Below are 18,225 nucleotides of genomic sequence, written 5' to 3' on the forward strand. Positions count from 1 at the left end.
CAACTGCTAAAGCTCTGGCAGAAAGCTTAAGTTTAGAATCCTAGCCCCCGAAAAAGAAATGTTTGAGAAAAATCTGACCTCAACAAATTTCCAAACTGGGAAAAATCATACTGAAGGAAGGTCCTCCACCAGGGGAATACGTACACTTCCAGCACTCTCAATGTAGCAGCAAGGACAGCTCGCATTTTGCCAGTATTTCCCACTGGAACAGCATTGCATTCGTGGGGATGATGTTACACGAGCTTACAAATGAAAGTTCAAACTTTGGGGGAAAATAAAAAGCTTTGTCCCCTATTAGATTTCACCATATATATGAAGCATTTCAAGGAACACCAACTTGCAACAGGGAGCAGAGCAGGGAGGAAAAAAAAACAAATTTCGTCTCAGCCAGAAGCGAGCTAGACCCTTATTATTTAGTTAATGAATAGAAAACTACAATAGACAAGTGGTCTCAACTCATTTATTAACTCTCAATTAACTGAAGGCTTAGTAATGAGTTTATTTGTCAAGCCTATATCATGCTTATTACCAAGCCCATAAATGCGCTTAAGCTTGGCTTGATTTGTATCGACCGTTACTGTTTATGAGCCTATCCACAAACAATTTTTATGCTAGGGCTCAACTCATTTATTAAACAAGTCTAAAACTAAGGCTCAAGCTTAGCTTGTTTATAAATAAATAAACATGAATAAGATTTTTATCAAATTAAGCCCAAACTGTTTATAAATTGCTTGGTCTACTTACAGCCTTAGCTAAGAATAAACTTTTATTATATAAAACATGATATAGTATATAATTTTCGAGGAATAATTTATGAAACAAACTTAGGGGAATGAGTTCATCTTAAACATTTGGATAGAAAACCATGTCTATGATGAATTGGGTACATCCTGCATAGATGCATCACTATGCCTTGAACTTGAAGGAAGACTTCTACTGTCATCGTGTATTATTACATCATTTGTTCCTTCAATGGAATTCCTTGAGTGGTTCTGCATATCATCAATACTAGGTGAAGGTTGAAAAATGTCAGGACTTCCCACATCATGTACCCTTGATTCTTCTCTCTTAAAGTGATGTGAAGAAAGATCTTTTTGGTCAAAATGTTTTGCCATTTCAACGAATTTGGACCAGAAAGAGGTTGCAGTATTTTTGTCACTCAAAGCAAGCCAATGTGAGAAAAAGAATTTAGTCACATAAACCAAGAGTGAGACCATGGAAGTGATTCCCACGATGAGGAAGAGGCCTCCAAAGCTGTCCACTCCAAGACTAGGACTATGTGAAGAGATTGTTGTGCTTTGATCTTCACAGGTAGTTTGACTTGAAAAGTACTTCCGCTCAATTGGTCCAATTTTCTCTTGGTCTTGAGTGACATTCAAGATTGCTCTTGAAATACAAGGGACTAAAGGAGATCCTTGTTGGAAGGCCTAAAGTAAATTGTTACAGAATTATTCCAATTTGAATAATAATAAAAAAAAGGCTTGAACAATACACTTTGATCACTAAAGGTCATTACTAAAAACGTTTCTTGTTGGTCTTATGCCATTCTTGAAAGTAAGGGGTTTTTTTGGGAAGGAGAAAGAGACTCACAAAGGCCAATCCATCAGTTTTGTAGGTCGGTCCAACCATAGTATACCTAGAGCAATACTTTGTAAGGAAGAGCTTGATATAAGGGATTTCACCAAAAACAGCTGCAACTCCACCATTGAGGATTCCTTTTGACAGTGCTTCATGATACTCCTCAGGTGTCTCATATGGCTTCAACTTGGACTCATCAAAATCTAACTGTTTCATTAGAAGCCCCTTAACGAATGAACCCTTTTGATATCCAACCAAATAACCTTTCCTTTTAATCTCTTTTACGTCAACAAATGTAGGCTGCAATCTTTGTACTGTTAACATTGAGGTTAAGCTTGCTGTATAGCTTTGAGTCAGGATGAGTACCAAAAAAATCCATATGATGAGGACAAATCTTGACAAATTATTTACCACTCTCTCCCCTGGTACCATTAAACTGCTATTAATATACGCATGCATAAATAATATCCTTCTTTTGAACTAGAACAAACCCCAGAGAGAGAGAGAGAGAGAGAGAGAGAGAGAGAGAGAGAGAGAGAGAGAGAGAGAGAGAGAGAGAGAGAGAGAGAGAGAGAGAGAGAGAGAGAGAGAGAGAGAGAGAGAGAGAGAGAGAGGATCTTTATATAGGGTTGTAGAAAATTTACTGTGAGCAAAGGCAATTGTTGAGAAAGAGAACCATAAAATCCGGCCAAGTTGTTGCTCTGGAGGGCCTCTAAACTCAGTGTTTATACGGTGTTCAAGAACCCATATTACCAAACCTGTAAAGATAAATGCTACACTAGTTGTTAACCATAGATTCAAGCTTAGTGGCCTTAAGAAAATCCACAAGTTTTTGTTGTCATCATCTTTCATCAAAACAACCATCGACATGCCTGATTCCGAATAAGGCAAAGTGAAATCAGCATACAAGGAGTGATTAGCTACAATTGTTGTCTCTCCAACAACTGCATCATACCTCTGCATTTAGAGAGAAAGAGAGATAATTATCAATTTTATGGAATAAAAAAACTTGGTCTCACTCTGTTGCATTTTATGCCCCACCAATTGTAGTTTGGCCCATGATCTTTTTTTATTTTATTTAATGTACCAAAGTCAAAAAAGAAAGAAAGATACTTGACGATATTCTACAATTGATTGAGCGAAAAGTGGAAGAGTGAGACACTGTAATTTTATTCCAATTTATTGACTATTTAAAAAGTCAGACTAAGTAACTAATAAACAGCCACCTGAAGTCATTAGCAAGAAGAAAAACATTATAAAACAAATAAGGAAAAAAGATGAAAACAAAAATACAACCCACCTGAGTTTTAATTTGGTAAAGAAGTTCATCATATGTGCCATTACTCTACCTATGTTTATTCATGTAGGGAATAAACTCATGAGAAAGGGGAAAGGGTAATGCATCTTGTACAGCATGGAACACATCAATGACGAACCCTGATATGCTAGGCTTATCATCAGTAGAAGAATGCCATTCCACCTTCAGGAATTCTTCAAAACCATTTCTTATTGGAACCCCAATCCTTAACTTTGTTGGTTGGTCTGTTGTCTATCCTGGTCAAACCGGTTGTTTAAGTTTGTCCTTTGAAGTTGAGTATGCCTCTTCACTAGTGTCATTCAAATCTAGTGAAAATCCTCTGTTTCCCGTCCAATATCCAATAATCCTCTCGGTTCTTCCTATTACATTGAATAGTTCACAGGCTGAAAGGCTCCGACTGCCCCTTAACCAAGTGAAAATTCTCGCTTAGGCCTTGAAATTTAGTAGTAAGAACTGTATTGTGAAGCTTTGTACCTATTTCCAAAATGCCTAAAGCTGCAAGATCAACATTACTATTGCTAGCATTTTGCTTCAAGAAGCTAGAATGCACTATGCCAGCCTTTTCCATTGCCATAGTCAATGCCCAAACTGTATCATATGCCCATAATCCAATGATCTCATTATGATAAGATTTGACTGTCTTCGGAACCGCAATAAAATTTTGTAGAAAAATGGGAAAAAAAAAAGGAATCTTCTTTTAAACAGGCATAGGATTACGTCGTCTTGGAGCCAGTCTACCAATCAGCTTGTGCACACACATCAATCAGCTTTATAGGATAAGTAGTTCACTTTCTAATCAGTAATTAGAACAAGGGTGATGTTAGGAATACTAGAAATTCTATTATATAGAGTTTATAAAATTATGTTTTATCAATCACAAGAATAATTCAAACATTTATTTATTAGGTATTTTAAGGCCCAGTAATTGTATTCATAGTTACGTCAATTTGGAGGTTTTATGTAAAAGTTGTAGTTGCTTTAGCACTATCCATTAAAAAAAAAAAAGTGTATGTCCACTTAGTACAACCACATCATGTAAAACATATTTTTGTTGTATATTATATTATATCATATGATTTAGACTAGAGTTCATATATAATATTAATTTTATTGTGATTATTTTGTTAACAATAAGTCAATAACTAAATGACTTTCTGATACAGTTTTTTTTTTTTTTAATAGGATTTGATATAGAGTGCGTTTGGGAAGCGCGTTTTGCTTCCCAGACGCACGTTTACGTTTCAGAAATTTTTTTTTTTTTTTTTTTTTTGGTCAAGCTGTAACTTTTTGACTTTTTTGTTGTGAACAGTGCTTTTATGCACTGTTCATGGGTCCCACAAAATACATTTTTCAGCAACTTTTTCATTAAAAGTGGGTCCCACGATACTATTCACATATTTAAAAATTATTTTGCTACAGTGTTTTTCAGTTTTCAGTTTCAGTTTTCAGTTTTCAGCTGTATCCAAACGGACCCATAGTTTTAAAATTCGCATATAGTGTGCTAAAGGTCTTACAATTTTACATGGAAGAAATTTGTGTTTAGATTGATTTTAGTCCAAAACTTATATAATTATTATTTTTTAGAGAGAAACAACTTATATAAATTTATGTTACTTTTGAGGGTGTAAATTAAAACAATTTAGGAAGTTCATAGTTTTAATAAAACTTTTTAATATTTACAGATTAGTTTTGAACCACCCTAAATTATATAGGGAATTATGTAATTTCCCTAGTTTTTAATAAATGACAATCACTTGTGAAAGAAGAATGTAGTCACTTCCTATAGAGAGAAATAGCTTCCTATTGAGAAAAATAACCATTCGATGCAATCATGACTGATAAGACTAAACTTCTATTTTTGGGTAAAAAACAAACTTATGGGAATGAGATCATCTTAAACAAACCATGTCTATGATGAATTGGGTACATCCGGCATAGATGCATCACCATGCCTTGAACTTGAAGAGAGACTTCCGTTGTCATCGTGTATAACCACATCCAATGTTCCTTCAATTGAATTCCTTGAGTGGATTTGCATATCATCAATACTAGGAGAAGGTTCAAAAACGTTGGGACTTGCTACATGTACCCTTGATTCTTCTCTCTGAAATGTTTGTGGATCTTTCTTGTCAAAATGTTTTGCCATTTCAACCAATTTGGACCAACAAGAGTTGGCAGGATTGTTGTTGCTCAAGGTAGACCAATGTGAGTAAGAGAAGTTAAAAACATAAACCAAGAGTGAGACCACGGAAGCGATTCCTGCGATGAGGAAGAGGCCCCTGAAGTTGTCCACACCAAGACTAGGACCATGTGAAGAGATTGTGGCGCTTTGATCTTCACAAGTAGTTTGACTTCCAAAGTACTTCCGCTCAATAGCTCCAATTTTATCTGTATCTTGAGTGACATTCAAGATTGCCCTCGAAATGTGAGGGACTAAAGGGGATCCTTGTCGGAAGGCCTGAAGAAACATGTTACAAAATTATAGCATTCTTTTAAAATAATGCTATGGCATTCTTAAAATTAAAAGAATAATTCGAGGTGGTTTGTTTGTTTGTTTTTTTTTTTTTGGAGAGAGAGAGAGAGAGAGACTCACAAAGCCAAATCCGTCAGTTTTGTAGGTGGGTCCAACCATAGTATACCTGGAACAATACTTTGCAAGGAAGATCTTGATATAGGGGATTTCATCAAAAATAGCTGCAACCCCACCATTGTGGGTTCCTTTTGACAATGCTTCATGATACTCCTCGAGGGTCGAATATGGCTTCAACTGGGATTCGTGGAAATCTAATTGTTTAATCAGAAGCCCCTTAACAAAGGAATGATTTTGATATCCAACAAAATAACCATTATTTTTAATCTCTTTTACGTCAACAAATGCAGGCTGCAATCTCTGTACTGTTAATATTGAGGTTAGGCTTGCCGTATAACTTTGAGTCAGGATGAGTACAACAAAAATCCATATGATTAGCACAAATCTTGACCAATTGTTTACCACTTTCTCCCCTACAAGTAGCATAAATTATTTTTAATATTAACATGCATAATGAATATCCATGTTTTGAATTCAAACAAACCACAAAAAGAAAGAATAGAATTTTTGGAAAAAATACACAAAACCGTATGTGATTTCTATGTAAACAAAAATCCCCTTGAGGTCTTGAGTATGACACTTAATCCTTGTTAATATTGCTTTGTGTGTAAACCATTAATTGGCTAATATCAAAACCCCACTTTGGTAATGCTTTATGTGAAAATGAATCCTTAAATTTGGACACATGTCATCACATGAGTAACTCACTATTTAGTTTCATGGGTGTTTAATGGTTTACACACAAAATAATACCATGTTGGGTTAAGTGTAACATTACAAATTTCCGGAGGTTTTTATGCTTTGCAAAGATATCACAATGGGGTTTTATATACTTCTTCCTAATATCTTCTAGAGGGTTGAAGAAAATTTACTGTGAGCGAAGGCAACTGTTGAGAAGGAGAACCAAAAAATCAAGCCAAGTTGTTGATTTGGAGGACCTCTAAACTCAGTGTTTACACGGTGTTCAAGAACCCATATTACCAAACCTGTAAAGATGAATGCTGCACCAGTTGTTAACCATAGATTAATGCTTAATGGCTTTAAGAAAATCCACAAGTTTTTGCTCTTATCATCTTTCACCAAAACCACCATCGACACGCCTGATTCTGTATAAGGCAAAGTGAAATCAACATACAAGGAGAGATTAGCAACAATTGTTGTGTCTCCAACAACCGCATCGTAAACCTGCATTTAGAGAGAGAATTATGAATTGATGGACTTTAAGAAACGTTAAATGAGGTAACTAATTGACACCCACCTAAAGTGAATAAAATTCTTATGTCCTACTTTGACTATTCTACGTTTTGCTTCACCAATCACAAGCCTAGCACATGTTTCCCCCTTTTCCTTTTTTCTTATAAAGTAACCAAAATTTAAAATTAAAAAAAAAAAAAAAAAATCAGCAGTATGACATGTTGTAAAAAAAAAAAAAAAAAAAAAATCAAATATATTTAGATGATATATTGCAATTGATGGAGTATAAAATCAAATCCTTAAAGTGGAATAAAGGATGAGTAATACTACAATCATAAACTTTTTTACAATATTTTTATAAATTGTTAGGGTGGCATATTTTTAGTGGTTCTCATATGGGCCCATCACTTAATTTTTTTACTTATCAATAACTACTCACCACATCAGTAATTTGTAAAAAAGTTTGTAACTTAACATTTTCCCATAAAAGGATTTTATTCACCTAGAGGCTTCTGCAAGAAGAAAAACTTTTGGAGAAAAAAACTCACCTGGTTTGTAATTTGATAAAGAAGTTTATCGTATGTCCCATTCATTTGCCTATCCTTATTCATGTAGGGAAAAAATTCATGAGGAAGGGGAAAAGGTAATGCTTCTTGTACAGCATGGAACACATCAATGGAGAACCCCGATATGCTTGGCTTATCATCGGTAGGAGAATGCCATTCCACATTTACGAATTCCTTAAAACCAGATGTCACTGGAACCCCAATCCTTAACTTTGGCGGCTGCTCTGTTGTGTCTCCTGGCCAGATAGGTTGTTTAAGTTTGTCCTTTGATGTTGAGTATGCCCTTTCACTAGTGCCATTCAAATCTTTTGAAAATCCTCTTTGTCGGGTCCAATATCCGATAATCCTCTCAGTTTTTCCTATCACATTGAATAGTTCAAAGGTTGAAGGCTCTAACTGCCCCTTAACCAAATGAAAATTCCCGCTTAGGCCTTCAAATGTAGTACTTAGAATTGTATCGCGAAGCCTTGAACCCATTTCAAAAATGCCTAAAGCTGCAAGATCAACATTATTGTTGCTAGTATTTTGCTTCAAGAAGGTAGAATGCACCATGCTAGCCTTTTCTACTGCCATGGCCAATGCCCAGATTGTATCGTATGCCCATAATCCAAACAAGTTTAAGCTAGTAATACTTTTGCTCTTTGTTCTAATTGAGGTTAAATTTCTCTTCCATTTCCTTTCAAAATCTTCAATTTGTTTAGATGGGGGTAAGTATGGCCTGATTCCCAATACACCTTGCATTGAGTCCATGACCTTTGAGCTCATAGGATCTAGCAATGATGATAGCCCTTCTGTGAGGATCCATGCATACCCTTCACTCATCATCCCTGCATTCTTTGCAAGTGCAAAGAGTTTGGAGCCAAGTGAAGCTGTCATGTGAACAAGGAATATTCTTGTATGATTTGCCTTTAACTTGTTAAGCTCTTCACTGATTTCAGTATTATTAGAAGATGGATGAATTTCACTTCTGTAAGAAACCCGAGTGTCAATCTCTTGTAAAGCATCCAACATATATGGAATTATGCCATTGCCATAATCTGTGTCTTCATAAATGAGGACAATTTCCCACCAACCAAAGGCCTTAACAATGTCTACTATGGCTTTAACTTGTGCGGAGTCATCATGGGTTGTACGTATGAAATACTGGTTCTGGGATGGGGAAAGAGAGGGACTTGTGGCTGAAAAGGAAATGATGGGAACCTGAGCTTTGCGGCCAATTTCCATCACAAACCTAGCTTGTGCGGAGCTTTGAGGTCCTATAATGGCCTGCACTTCTTTATTCTTCATTAAATCCAATGCTGGATATCATTTCAACAGTGTAATGAATGACTTAGAAAGTGGAAAATTTACTTGCAAAGTTGCAATGTTTAATAACAAAACTGATACTTTACGATATGCCAACATATGTCTGTAAAAAGGTGAAGGTGCAAAATCAAAATGTTGATCAATTATGAACTCCAATTGTATCAGACTACATGATGAGAAGTTTGTATATTAATATATGGAGCAAAATTCCCCATCGGCATCCTTTAAATTAAACTTGAGACATGCAGCAATTCATAAGTTCCTAGTAATAAGTTGAATAAAAATCCTGTGTCCCACTTTGCATGTGAGTATTTCACTTCATGCTTCATTAACTGTAATAAACCAAATGTTTGAATTTATTTTATTTTATTTTTCATTTAAACTTTGGTTACTTTCTAAGGGAAAATAAATTGTGTTGTAGGTTTGATTAGTGAAAAATAAAATAGAAGACTAAGAGTGGACAATAGTCTTTTATTTTCACATGTTTTAGTAGGGCCGATTCTACCATCTAAGACTTCCAAATGGAAGAAGGCTCACAAATTTTAATCAGTAGGATTGTTTCTTTAACTGTAGGAGTATTACTTAAGCCCCAACTATTAGCGCCCCCCCCCCCCCCCCCAAAAGAAAGAAAGAAAGAAAAAAGAACTCTACCTGGCTTGAGGAATAGGAAAGGAAAATGATTTTTTTTTTTTTTTTGTTTTGCTCGTGGGATGTGCCCTAAGTCTTGACTCTTCTTTTTCTTTAGGTGGGAGATTTGGAGTGTAGAACATATAATCCCCACTATGAATAGCAATGGGATGAGTTTTCTATTCCCCCACCCCTATTTGATTGTCACTTTGGCCGGGAAATTTTTTTTTTGGACCCAATCCTAGCAAGCATCTGTGTGTACCTACCTTTCCATCTCACTCTACTTTTTTGTTTTATAATATATTAAAATTTGATTTAAAGTATATTATTCATTAAACTAAAACTCATTAGACATAAAAAAGAAAATCAAGTTCTAACATTACAAAACCTTTTAGAAGCATAACAATCCAATAATGCAGATATTTTAAAAAATAAAAATAATTCAAACATAACAATACAACAATTGACATCTTAAACATAAAAATACAAATTCAATAATACAACAACAAAAGATTTTATAAATCTAAGTTTGAATGTTAAAAAACATATATATATATATATATATATATATATAAGGGCACTTTTTTCCCTGAACCCACCCTGTAGAAAACTTGTTTTTAATGTGATTTGTTGGTTTATTTCTGTTTTTTTTTTTTTTTTTTTTTTTTTTGGGTATTGTTTTAAGTTAAAAGAGTTAGGGTTTTTTATTAATTTTTTTTTTTTTGAAGGATACGTTGCAGAGCATGTGGCATAAAAAATAATATTTTAATATTAACATTAGTCAAATTAGTTTTTTCCATCAATCACTTAGGCTCCATTTGGGAGTTCATAAGGGAATGGAATGAAATGATTATAAATGAATAGAAAGGAATGAAATGTATTTAAGTAAGAAAAAGGAATGGAATGGAATGAAATTAAGTAACCTTGATTGGATGTTTTAAAATAAAGGAATGGTAAGGAATGAAAATGAATGGAATGTAAGTAATCTTATTTGGGAGTAACATGGAGGGAATGCAATGGAATCATTTTATGACAATATTACTATTATACTCCTATTTTAAAATAAAAAGTTGAATATATAAGGGTATTTTGGGAGTTTTAGTAAAAAAAATCATTAAATCTAATTCCATTCTCTCCAATTCCTCCCAATTTCGGGGAGAATGAAAATTTGAGGTTTTAAGATAATAGAGAGGAATGAGTATTCCCTCCTACCCATTTCATTCCCTCCCACTTAAACTCTCAAACAAGGGAATGAACTTTCCATTCCCTCTATTAAAACTTCTAAACAAAAAAATGGAAGAATATTTTAAGATAATTCTTTTCATTCTTTTCTATTCCATTCCATTCCCTCCTCCCAAACGAGGCCTTAATGAGAGGGACTATTTTGACACATTATCAAAAGGTTAGCCACTAATATGATGCATTTTGACACATAGACCAAGCATTAGGGATTAAAATAGTAATTAACTCTACATTTTATAAATAAGTTTCTATTACTTTACACCATAGTTATGAATAGTTATAAATTCCTTTCCATTCCACCCGAAATGGTCAGAGTCTTCCATTCCAGTTAATCGAAAACTGTACCATATTCTAAAAAACCAAAAACATGTGGTTCAACTGGAGAAACCTCAAATCGGGTTGGATTGACCAGTCATGGGATGGTTTAGACTATTGTCAAATATTGTCGTTTTTTGGAAAATGCAGTTGCCTCACCTCTAAACTGCACACTACGAAGTTATTTTCTGTCATATATTCCTTCGGGTTGATGAAATAACAAAGAACAACCCATTGATTCTTCCTTGTAGCAGAGGAAGATCAAATATGAATAATAAAAAACACCATATAAGTCCACAACAATGAGAGAGAGAGAGAGAGATTTGATGACAATGAAATCTCAAAATCCAAACCCTCACAGAGATTCCTTACATAAAACGTTCCTCTTTTCTTAAAGAAATGAGATCTAGGCCTACAACCTTCATCATTGAAGAAATGAACCCCAAGGCAGCAAGCACCATTTCAGTATTTTACCATATTTATTTGTACTATAAAGTATAGATAAAAATTTGGTCTGTTGGTGGTAGCCGATCAAAGACAATAGTGTTAAAAGGGAAAGAAAGAAGTGGGGGCATATTGGTTAGGTGAAGATATTCCTCGTTTATTTTGCTTTTGGTTATAGAATTTTTCTATTAATGTATAGTGATTCCTTTTTTTTTTTTTTTGGGGAGGAAAATGTATAGTGATTCCTAGTTGCCAGTTGTTGCCCATTCCACACAAAAAAAATTTAGAATAAATTTTACAGATGGCATAAATAAAAACCACAAACATAAGAATAAATTCAAGGAAAATGTTATAGTTACTACAAGTTGTATTGTATAAATTTTAATTACAAATTAATGTGACAATTCTCAAAAAAAAAAAAAATGAGAATAAATATGATTGGTAGACTTCAATCGATTTAAAATTATTATTTGAATGGCTTCTTTATAATTGGTTACACATTAGTTTGTAGGCTTAATATAATAAATTTGTAGTACTCGTAAACTAGTACTATAGCACTACTCTAAATTTAATAGATGGCTATATATATATATATATATATACTCATACATACACACACTCATGTATATAATTATAAATATTTAAATAATTATATATTAACTAAATAGTCATCTATTATATAAGTAATAAATATACATACTAAATAATTAATATATAATCTAAATGAAAAAATATAAATAAAATTAATATAGACTTGTTCTATGCTAATTCATTTGTTATATCTTTTTTATCTAAACATTATTAGTTATTTTTCAATAATCTTTAAAAAAAATATTAGTTATAAAATTATTGTATATTTTTATAATTTTAAAATTATTAATTAATTATTTATGATATAACCGATTTGACCATTAGTTTGACTCCGACCAGACTAGAGAACTAAGAATGACTTCCTATTTTGGTTCTTTGACCTGTCCAATTAAAATTTTAAAAGCATGGTACCATTTACCCTCTATTTCATCTCGTTTAAATTCCAGCACATGCTAATCCATTCCACCAGTAACAGTTGTTTCACTAAATTTCGTTTGATATGGTGATTTCAGCTAGTATGTAAATGAATCATTTTTTTTTTCCTAAAATCTCTTTTTTTTTTGGTATTATTATTACTTTACTCACATATGAGAAGTTTTTTTTCTTCATCAATTTTTTAATTACTCATATATGACATATTATATTATGTAATAATGATTTTAAGAATGTACATTATATGATTTTGAATCAATGGTTCAATATAGTATAATATTATGTGATGCAGATTTAGGTATATAAATGCCTACTTGAAAATATACATCATGGATATATATGTGTGTGTGAGAAAAATAATATAAAATCGAGTCTTCCAAAAGTTTTTTAGATAAACTTGAATACAAAAATTTAATTAGCAATTTTGCATCTAGAAAAACAAGAGTAAAACAGAAGAAACATAGATTTTAAGTAAAAAAATTATTTTAATATTTAAATATAAAAAAAAGTTCATTGTTGCATTATTGAACCTCAAAATGCATAGAGCTGGCTTTAATAGAAGAGTTTACGTTTCTCTTGACAAGATACTAACATTAGAGATGTTATTACCATGCTATATCTTCCATTCAAAAAAAGAAAAAGAAAAAGAAATGTTATTACCATGCAACAGTTTCAGCCCGGAAGGCCACACTATCCTAGTATGCTATGTAATGTAAAACTTTCCTGACTTTCGGGATGAATTATATAGAAAAAATGTAGTATCACAAATTAATTCACAACTTGCCACAAATGTAATGTGGTAATGTGAGCAGTAATAAAAAAAATATTGAGTTTATATATAAGTGATAAACAATTATTTGCAGTTTGTCAAGTTAGACTTGTGACAAAGAAACTGTGAAATAGTTTGTGTTCCTAAAACAACTTGAATTATATATTGTGTCGTCAAGAATTAAAAAAAAAAAAAAACAAAAACACATCTCCGGTGGCATTTCATAACGTACCTGTAGACGCTGCGGTAATGACATCATCCCCAGAATCCTTTGCGAAGAGAGTGAGTCTAGTGCGATAGTTATGATTCACTGCATAAAAGTCAGAGCGAGCCATGGACATGTAGCTCTCTGCCACCCTTCCCACGGGGGACTTCAAATCAAGAACCACGCCTACTGGTATGACCTCCTTTGCCAACACTAAAGGCTCATGACCCCAGAGGCAGAGCGAGAGGGAGAGGGTGAGTAAGAGAAATGATAGGAAAGAGATCAGGTGCTTCTGGTTTGCCATTGTCAATGTTTAACTGAGATCAAGCTAACCTTGCCAAATGATAACTAGAAAAAGCAGAGGGGACCACACGTTAGCAATTTGCAAAGTGTTTGAATTTAGTTTAGAAAATTTGGTCTACACGTTAAGTTGTTAACTGTGAATTGTTTGAATTAAGCTTAGAAAATTCCATTCCACCCCATGTTGAAAATTTTGGGCAGCTGACAGTTGACTGGCTTACTTTGCGTGGCCCAAATTTACAGGCAGAGCTAGCCTTCATTTTGTTTGCCTTATTAAGAGGCTCAGCTAGCTATGGTCGGACACATTACACACTACATGAATGCAACAAGAGCAGTTGAACCCAAGGGAATTTGGTAATGACTTTCCAATTTCAATATTCGCACTGAATTTTGTGGGCCCATTTCATTGATCATTTGTATCTTTGTCTCGAAGTCAAATTTCCCCTTGCTGATGCAAGCTAGACCTGTGCGCGCTTGGTTAATTAGCACTTAACTTTTTCGACCAAAAGTCATGTTGGCACTGTGAGAACGTGATTTGTACGCGTGGCAAGTAAATAAATTCGCTAAGTGCATTCATATCAATCCGTTTGCAATAGAAAAGGTCTAAAATTTACATAATTTTACCTAAAAATAACTCGCATCACTTCATGTATATAATTGTGTAAATTTACAAGTTTGCTACAATAATCGTGATACTATTCATTTTGTATTTAGTTATTTATTCTTTCTTTTTGTATCTCGAAAATGAAATAAAATGGTAGATGTGGTTGTTGTGTGTAAAGAAAGATAAATAATTTAAAAAAAAAAATTAATATTTTAATGAAAAATAGTGTAAAATAATAATCTAATGTAGAGTATTTTGAAAATTAAATATGTAAACTAGAAAAAGTAATTTCTTATACTAAAATAGACATGAATTTCTGCTCAAGCTAACATGAATGCTCTAATATGGAGGAAATAAGCGTGTTGTACATTTGAGATTAGGGAGTCGCAATACCAAAACGCAGGAGCCGCAATTATGGAAGAAAGTAAGGAAATGAGATATCTTTAAATATTCCATTTATGATTTTACATAGTCTCCCTAAATTACCCTCACTTTTTTCTTCTTTTCTTCTTTTTTATTTATTTATTTTTTTTTTACAAGATAGAAATTCTACTCTAATCTAATCTAAATTACCCTCCCTTCAATCTTAAAATCTCATTCTTCTTGTTCTTCACCTTTAAAGCATTCATATTGGTTGTCCTAAAGTATTTAGTAACTTTTAGTACCTAAAAAAGTTACTTTATCTATTTTAACTCACTATTTTATAACTTACCTAATATCTCAACTATTATTTTTCATATCACAGTCAAACACTATTAATTCTCTCTCTCTCTCTCTCTCTCTCTCTCTCTCTCTCTCTCTCTCTCTCTCTCTCTCTCTCATCAAACAAATACACACCCACTAGCCACCACCACCACAAATCGAAACCCACACCCCATCCACCAGTGTAAACTGAAACCCATCCACCTACTAGCCACCACACAAACTAAAACTCACCCACCCACCACCACTACAAACCCCAACCTAAAATTAACCCAACAAAAAAATAACATCCTAATCACCACCGTGACCACAACTTAACGACCATTGTCATGGCCACAAGCCAAAATCAAACCAAACACCACCAAAAGGACCCACAAATCATCCCAATTAACACTTGTGTGGGTTCTTTTTTGAATAGTAGCCAGGCCTAAGTAGAAACAAGGATCCTAGGCCTTTTACTTGTTGTTTGGTGGACTGGACTTGGTTCACTGCAGCTAAATAGGGTTGATTACGAACCAAGTTGTGTGCAAGTCACATAAAGCTCCTAAAGGCAAAAATGCGATTTCTCCTAAGCAATAAAATACCATTATAAGTGTTTTAGTGTCATAAAATGAACCTTTACTCTTATGAAATAAGTAAAATAATTATTCATAATATTTCACAATGAGAAAGAGATTGAAATAGAATATTTAAAGCTTATCTTTTATTGTGTGAACATTTAAAAAAGTTCCTTCACTTGGTTCCCCGAGCGTGATGCCGTGGTACCCTAAATGGGATGTCATGATTCCCAGGAGTACTAGGCCTGTAAGAACTCAGAATGCTGATTCTCTGAACTATACGATCTTTCTCCATACTTATTATGCAATAGAGTTTTGTCATTTCCCTTTACCTCTATAGGTCCTGCATAAGAACACACTTTACAATACACATATTTTCAAATAACTGTTAGTTTCTTAGATTATGATATATATTCTAATACATATACATATATGTAAACAAATTTCATAAGAATGCATGAGTCAACCATGAGGATCTTGACCCCAATTCTCATAGACTTAGTGCTTTTACACAAGACTTAGTGCTTTTACACAAGACTTGTAGGATTTGGAACTCAAGTCCAAGTAGCTTTGCTCGGGCATTGCCTTCCTAGATAGTTAGGTGAAGAGGATTTTGTTGGAGAGAGTGATATCTGATGTGTGCAAATTTTGGCATATATTTCTTTGAAGGCTAAGTGATATTTTGAATGATCTCAAGGATATGGGACAAATTCCTCCCCCTTAACTCTCTTTTCTCCCTTGCTGGGCTCTTAAAGCTCTAAGAATTATCCTTTTAAACCTCTAAACTCTCCCCTTTTTCCTTTATCTGAATCCCCATTCCCCCCCCCCCCTTTTGCTATGCCTTAGTGTTCCTTTTATAGTAGACATGGTCTGGTACCTCGGGCGAGGACATCCCTAGTTTGCTAGGTAAAACCATGTCTTCTGGAGCCTAAAAAAGTGCATTAGGCAGAGGTTTAGCTTAATTAGGCAATTATAACTCAAAAGGGGCATTTGACTTTAGTTATAAATGAAAGATTCCTTCTTGGAAAGTCAAAGGAGTGGGTGGGCTGCTCAATGCAATGGATGACATCTTTAATTGAAAGTAACAATTGAGAGGAAATTGTGGGGAGATGTCATGCACATGGGGGAACTGAGTTTTCCATTGGTTCATGCATTCCAAACAAATATATGAACCAAGGGAAGCTTTCGAGATCCTCCTTTCACCAGAAATCACTCCCCTACTGACCAAACCACTTCTCCCTTACTATCCACTCAGGATCCCACGGGCTTGGACCATGAGTTACAAAGATAATACCTGGTTTTGCTGGATTTTTAATGGTTTTTTTTGCTGGAAATCTAAACATACACCTTGGCTTTCCCATATGTCAGCCAAGGTCCTCTTCTCAAGGCTTCAAAAGGATACATCAAGGTCCTAGGGCCATGATGTTCTTCTTGCTGCATATCCTCTAGTCTGACCGAGATCCTTGCTGCATGTCCTTTAGCTTGACTAAGTCTAGGTCCTTTTTTATTTATTTATAATTAATTATTATTATTTCTTTCTTTTTCCATCTTTTTGGGACTTTGGGCCTTCATGGTCCTTCTTAACTTCATGAATTGAGCCTTCTTTTGTTAAGGCCCATAGTATTTCCTTACTTTTCATAGAATGGGTTTTCTTGTGAAATTTTGGTCCTCAACAACACCCAAATCAACCCAATTTTTGTGACCCATGACCCCATGACCCATATACACAACCCATAAACCAATGCGTTGCCATCTTGAGATTAATGAAAAATTAGATTGAATAATAATAATAATAATAATAATAATACTAATACTAATAGGCCAAAAACGAATTGACCCCTTGTGATAAATTAACCAATTAATTTAGCCAAGTGAATTAATTAAGTTAATTAACATGCAAACGCATGGTAGCACAAACAAATCACCAATAAACTAATTATGCAGCGGAAAATAAATAACACGGTGATTTGTTTACGAATGAGGAAAACCTAATGGCAAAAATCTCACCGAGTGATTTTTAGGTCACCACTCCCGAAACTCCACTATTATCACAACAAGCGGTTACAAGTAAAGGAATCCCAAGTACCTTACCAACCTACAGTTGAACCCTTACCCCAATACCCAATTGGACTTATTCTGTAGTGATAGTTCCCCTTTCAATGCATGGCTCCCAAGTACGTGATTAATCAATTGCACGGATCCCAGTACGCGACTTCAATCACCAACTAAGAAGGTTGTTGGCTGCAAAGTTTTTCAGTTCATCCACATGATGAAGATCAAGAAGATGCTTGATCACAAAACCCTACGGTACACATACATAGCAACTTCTTCAAGAAAAAGAGATGAACTAGGGCAAAAACTTCATCTCTGGTCACAATTTGCTTGAACAGAGTTTGCTCAATGCTTGTGCAACTTGTGAACTATTTGATGGCCCTTAAAACAATCATTTTATATGTCTAGGGTTAGGAAAAAAGAAAGCCCAAAGACACATTCACAAATCCCAAGAAAATCATATTAGAATTCTGAAATTCTTAAATCTCGACAGATAGAAGGTGTCGAGCAATTGTCGAGTAGGTGTCGAGCACACGGGCTGAACAGCTTCCTTAAACCTTGACACATGCTAGCTGTCGAGCTTTAGTAATTCTACACTTTCAGCTTGTTTTCTTGGACAGACTTGAAGGCTTCAACACTTGATCTTGAAACATGATTTCTTGAAGTATTTAAACACATCCTAAATCTACCCAAATACAAGTAAAGTGCGTTTTGTCAAAGGATAAGTCAATTACATAAAATCATGACATATGTTCTTAACATGTGAAGCACATATGTCCTAACAAATAATGATAATAATAATAGTACTTTTTTCACAAAGGAAAAAAAAATTGA

The 18,225-nt window shown here is 34.1% G+C and overlaps 1 protein-coding gene and 1 pseudogene across 1 annotated transcript; both read right to left on the bottom strand.

The window, feature by feature from the left end:
- Positions 1-869: 869 nt before the first annotated feature.
- LOC126705332 (glutamate receptor 2.8-like) lies at positions 870-4,372 on the bottom strand (annotated as a pseudogene).
- Positions 4,373-4,585: 213 nt separating this feature from the next.
- LOC126715746 (glutamate receptor 2.8-like) lies at positions 4,586-13,555 on the bottom strand. Its single transcript, XM_050416519.1, has 5 exons — positions 13,204-13,555; positions 7,229-8,544; positions 6,359-6,671; positions 5,490-5,899; positions 4,586-5,354 (listed from the first exon to the last, which is right to left on the bottom strand). Exons 1-5 carry the CDS (start codon positions 13,478-13,480, stop codon positions 4,806-4,808), a joined length of 2,865 nt encoding a protein of 954 aa, XP_050272476.1. The 5' UTR covers positions 13,481-13,555; the 3' UTR covers positions 4,586-4,805.
- Positions 13,556-18,225: the final 4,670 nt, after the last annotated feature.

Source organism: Quercus robur, chromosome 2, assembly GCF_932294415.1.
Source record: "Quercus robur chromosome 2, dhQueRobu3.1, whole genome shotgun sequence".
NCBI classification, from domain to species: Eukaryota; Viridiplantae; Streptophyta; class Magnoliopsida; order Fagales; family Fagaceae; genus Quercus; species Quercus robur.

What these genes read in the sequence shown, in the direction of transcription:
- LOC126715746 (XM_050416519.1), bottom strand. Translation starts at nt 13,480, where the DNA reads ATGGCAAACCAGAAGCACCTGATCTCTTTCCTATCATTTCTCTTACTC. An exon ending in TTTATCAAATTACAAACCAG is followed by an intron (nt 6,672 to 7,228) that starts GTGAGTTTTTTT and finishes CTCTAAATGCAG; the next exon opens with GTTTACGATGCGGTTGTTGG. An exon ending in AAACTGACGGATTTGGCTTT is followed by an intron (nt 5,355 to 5,489) that starts GTGAGTCTCTCT and finishes ATGTTTCTTCAG; the next exon opens with GCCTTCCGACAAGGATCCCC.